At 39.2% G+C, this 4,960-nt stretch overlaps 1 protein-coding gene across 6 annotated transcripts in view; it reads left to right on the forward strand.

Annotated features, from left to right (window-relative positions):
• The window catches only part of LOC102678805 (zeta-sarcoglycan), a 233,010-nt gene that overhangs the window by 200,619 nt on the left and 27,431 nt on the right, over window positions 1–4,960 (forward strand). For 5 of the 6 annotated variants that reach the window (XM_006615117.2, XM_006615116.2, XM_006615119.2 and 2 more), the window contains one exon: window positions 3,999–4,275. In XM_006615117.2, the coding sequence (XP_006615180.1) occupies window positions 3,999–4,275 (277 nt within the window). Of the gene's footprint in view, window positions 1–3,973; window positions 4,276–4,960 lie in introns of all 6 variants that reach the window. The other variant, XM_031510215.1, reaches the window with a different exon arrangement.

Here is a 4,960-nt window from a genome sequence, read left to right on the forward strand (position 1 = left end):
CGGCAATTATTCTTTCAACTCGCGTTGCAAGCCAAGAATATACATTGGTTAATCGCGAAACTTACGAGCCGAGGCGAGGAGATTCTGGCAAGGATACAGTTGGAAGATGAATTCTCTTCTCTTCGTACAATTGATACGCGTTGTTGGTTCTTGAAAAAAAAAAAAAAAAAGTTGTAAATTTCCACAACAACTTCGTTTATTTCGAACGCTTGTTATCCGCGTTCGAAGGAGTGTAAACGGATCTCGTGATCCACGGTTATTTGTAGTAATGTTTGGGGAAAGTTTGGAGTAAGAAGGGTATAATGGAATTCTTAATAGGTAATCTCGAGACCGATTATACACCGATGTTTGAGTTTGGGCACGTAACGGTTTCGAAGTTTCGATCAAACTGAAGGATGGAGAAAAATTATAACGATTGAGGATAAAGTTGGTCCAATTGGTAATTTAGTATCCATCAAGAATAACTAGCGGCGAATGAATACGAATAAATGTTGTTCGAGCATTTTGATCGATGATTCGGATTGGTGATGCAGCAAAATTTAATAATTCGAACTTACGAGTAACTTCGATATTGTTCAAAATATTGCAAATGATTCTAATAAAACGGTGATCAATTATAATAACTACGAACAAAGAGTTAATTTTTCAAGATAACATAGACCATTTTGTAACAATACCTTTTCATTCTGTATGAATTCGAAAGATTTGAATCGAAATCTCGTAATTATAACAAAAATATAACAAAAACAAATTCCCTAAAAAATAAATCGCAACGTGTCCACTCAACATCCCTCGCTTCTTCGAGATTTTCTTTCACCATTTTGAAATTTTCGAAAGCCCACAATTCAAAAAGCCACTCGTTTAATTCGTTTAAAAAAAAACAAAACACGTTATTTATCACGAAAATTGTGCGTGGTGGACACGGAGGGAAGGGATGAAAAGGAATGGAACGGGAGAAAAGAAAAGATAGATAAATAAATAAATAAATAAACGCGTAACACGGTCGTACGTTAGTGCAGTGATAATTTCGCAACTTGTAATGCTCTTTGGGCTTGAAACTGTTGAAATTATGGCGGTGGCCGCGCTAACTTCGCGTTACGTCAAAAGTTCCAACGCCCGTTTAACATACGTCCCGCGCTATTTATGATCCGACGTATATTTCCGCTTTGTAATTGTCCCTTGAACCTTAAACGAGCGAGATTCATCCTCGCGCCACGTGATAGTGATAACGACTTCCGAATTTTCCAACTGTCCTCCACTCTGTCTCGCCTCGATCCCACTTTACATGTACAATATCCGCTGCCATTTCACGAGAAACCGCGAAAGAACGATGTAAGAAGCCTCGCGGATTCTACGCTTTCGCGTAGAATTTCTTTTTTAAAAGAAGAAGGAAAGCAAAAAAAAAAAGATAATGCGAAGAAGATAATTCGAAACATTGCGGGGATTGCGGAATAATTTAATAAGGGTATCGGTTACGGAATAGAAGATTAAACGTGTAAAAATAATGTTCGGACGGATCGAACCTCTTAAAAGTTTGTAATCGATGTCTGAAAAGTTTTCTCGAGCTATGTACATTTAATACGATAACGAGCGGCCTGTAATACGTAGCTAAAAATATAACGGATATAAGTGGAGCTAATCTTACGATAAATATCAGAATTTTAATTTTAGTTTCGACCGATTTCACGATTCCTTCGTTTTAAATCGTTTCGAAATATTTCGAAGGAAGCTGGTGGTTGTTATTATTAATTGGAACGTCAATGGCTTGGAATCGTTTAGGCGTCAGAAATTAATATCACGGGAAATCAGGGGAAAAAAGGAGAATAAAGATCGACGTCGAATTACAATGTTCGATGAGGGGTGCAGCTGCGGCGGGCAATCTTTCTGTAATCGCCAACCAACCCCCCTCCCCTCGCCACTCTCGCCACTTCCTTCATCAACTGTTTCCGACTGTTGCACATCTTGGTGAAAATCGTGCATTTTCTAATTCTGAAAGGCAAGCTTGGCCTCCCTCTCTTCCCTCTCTCTCTCCCCGCGGAAGGGGAAGCTTATCTTCGAAGCTTTTAATTTCGAGCGGCCGAGCTCTTTATAGCTACGAGAGGTATAATTATCCGCAAGAAGGCGAAGGGGGGTGTAGCATTGAATATTTTAACTCGTGCTCCACTCTCTTTCGTTTCCTCCTTCTCTTTCTTCTCCCAGTTGCGTTTGTTCTTGTTGTCTCCTTCCAGTTCGCTCATACCCCTCCTTTTTATATTTTCGTCCTTTTCGTTCTTATCGACGGTAAGAAGAAAAAAAAAGGTAAGAAAATGTAATAAATATAACGCGTAAAATTATCGATACACGTGAAGCTAGAGATACAAAGCTGGATACGTAAAAATTTTAGTTTCGATTTATTTAAATCGAATTACTTAAGATTTTTTTCCATTTAATTTAACGCAAATTTAACGTATTTCGCCACGATTCTCGACAATAATTCCTTTAAACGATAAGGATCGATGAATTATCTTGCAATTTCTTTTAATTTGCAAAATAATCTCAATCGTCAAAATTTTTCCTATCCCGTCTTTTTTATATTTACCACCGAAATCCACCACCATTCAAAAGTACCCGAACACGAACACATTTTTTTACACGAACGAAACGAATATATCCCAAGACCGCATTTCGAAAAGAAGAAAAGAAAAAGAAAAGAAAAGAAAAAAGACAGAAAGGGTAAGGTAAAAGACGATTCGAGTCAAGCGACCAGCAGAGGCGAGAGATTAGCGCACCGGAGTTACCATCCGGTATTTTGCAGTCAGATTTACATAAGTTCCTCTCCCTTTGCACCCCTGCCTCCTTTTCCATCTTTTCCATCCTTTTAATCGCTCCCTCCACGCTCCTCCTCCTCCTCCATTTTTCACGCGCGCGCGCGCGCGCACGCCTCGCAAACCGTTAATTATCTGCCATTTGATAATCCTCCGGTTCGCCACCGCGCCATTTTATACACACCGTCCCTCATTTGCCACGATAATAATTTCGGATTCACTTCGCTCTCCTTTCCCCCTCCAATCCTTTTCTATTTCATTTTTATTCTTTCTCTCTCCTTTCTCATCGACAAAATCCTTTCCCGCGTGGAATCATCGTGTTGCGAGCAATGGACGAGAAAAAAAAAAATGAAGAAGGAAAGAAAGGAAGGAAGGAAGGAAGGAAGGAAGCGTTTTCTTCTTGGATGAGATGGAGTCAGTTGGTAAGGGACTCTGGACGTTTGGACGCGGAGCACGTATGGAGGCCGTGTTTCAAGAAGTAAGAACCGGAGATCTGAGTCTCTTCCCTTCCTGGTTACGTTTCTCGCCACGACCAATTTCCCGCAGCCGGTGTACGAGGAGAACGAGGCATAAATCGTTGATAAATCATCGGGAAAGAATGGGCCTGTAATTACGACCTTATTAATCGCTCGCCAGTTATGCCTTATGTGCAGTTTCCTTTTTCCTTTCCTCGCGCAACCTTCGTGCGTCGGCCAGTTCAAGCGTCCGCCATCTGTTTCTATTAATGTGTATCTGCTTAAAAGTTTCTCGAGAATTCTTTTTAACTTGGCTTCTCGTTTACATTAGATAGTTGGCTAATTTTACGGCTGGTTGCTTTAGATTTAACAAAAAAAAGAAAACAAAAACTCGTATAATATATGGATCATGATGAACAAAATCTTCCATAAACGTGAGAAACATCTTTCTTTATTAACATTAGTTTAATAATTGATCGAATCCTTTCGAAATAAAAGTTAGAGAAATAACTTATTAATTTCGAATAAATGTAATTTGTACTTTCAAGAAGAATCTTCTTTAAGAATAATGGATATTCGAATTTATCAGGCGAGAGAAAATCGAATATTAGAGAACTTATTAATTTTGAATATAATTGTTGTAATTTTGTTCTTTCAACAAGAATCTTTTTCAAATATAAAAATTTGTCAGATATAAATATATATTTCTTACCTTTTCTTGTTCCATGTACGGTTCCAGGATGTCTCGAGGACAGGCGGGTTGGTCGGACGAGCCGTGCGCGTCGTCGAGCGGCGGTCGAAGCGGGCGACAGTCCGCGGGGCCATCGGCGAGGACGACGCCTCCAATCTTCGAGGACCGGTCTTCCGCCACCTCGATCTGTAAAGGTGGATTCAGATTAGGCGTTTACGGTTGGAGGAAAAAGTGTTTGTACTCTTTGGTGCTCGCCCTGATGCTGATCGTGATCCTGAACCTGGCGCTCACCGTGTGGCTGCTCAAAGTCATGGGATTCAGTACGGTGAGTCGTGTAATTTGTCCCGCTGAAGAATTTTCTCTCACGTTACGTTATTCTTCTTCGATTCAAGTAATACAATGTAAACGATGAACGTAAGAAAGATTATATATAAGATAATTGTCGGCGAATTTTCTTTGATCGATGCTTCGTTTATGCGTTCGTGCACGAAAAAAGTGGGACGATCCGGATCTCGGTTAAATTAATATCAACGAGAAAGGAGAAGATATAAGGATTAATTATGATATCGTTAATTCATAAGATCTCTCGAAAGTTTGATATTTCTGTACATTATAAGATTATACATTCTTTAGATTTTAACCAGGTCGGAGTACCTAGTTTGAACAACGTCTATTAATTATCACTACTTTTACATGCAAATCATGAATAATCTTTCCAAATTAATCCACAAGATCTCCCTTAAAAGCTCCAAGTCTTCGTCCCATAATTACACGTCGTTTGGATCGCAAGTAGGTCAAAATGACGATATTAAATAACTTTAATACCTCGTTCCAACCCGGAAACAAGGTCATCGTGTTTACACAAAGACGTCCCCCATTTCCCTAAATCACGCACCGCTAATAACCACATCCTTGCGAAATCCTTTAAATTCCACGCAAAGAAAAATTAACGTAAATTAACTTCAGAATCGTATACGTTCTTTTTCCTTTTTCTTTCTTTTTTTTTTTTT

This window comes from Apis dorsata, unplaced genomic scaffold (genome assembly GCF_000469605.1).
Source record: "Apis dorsata unplaced genomic scaffold, Apis dorsata 1.3 scaffold_217, whole genome shotgun sequence".
In the NCBI taxonomy this organism is placed as follows: domain Eukaryota; kingdom Metazoa; phylum Arthropoda; class Insecta; order Hymenoptera; family Apidae; genus Apis; species Apis dorsata.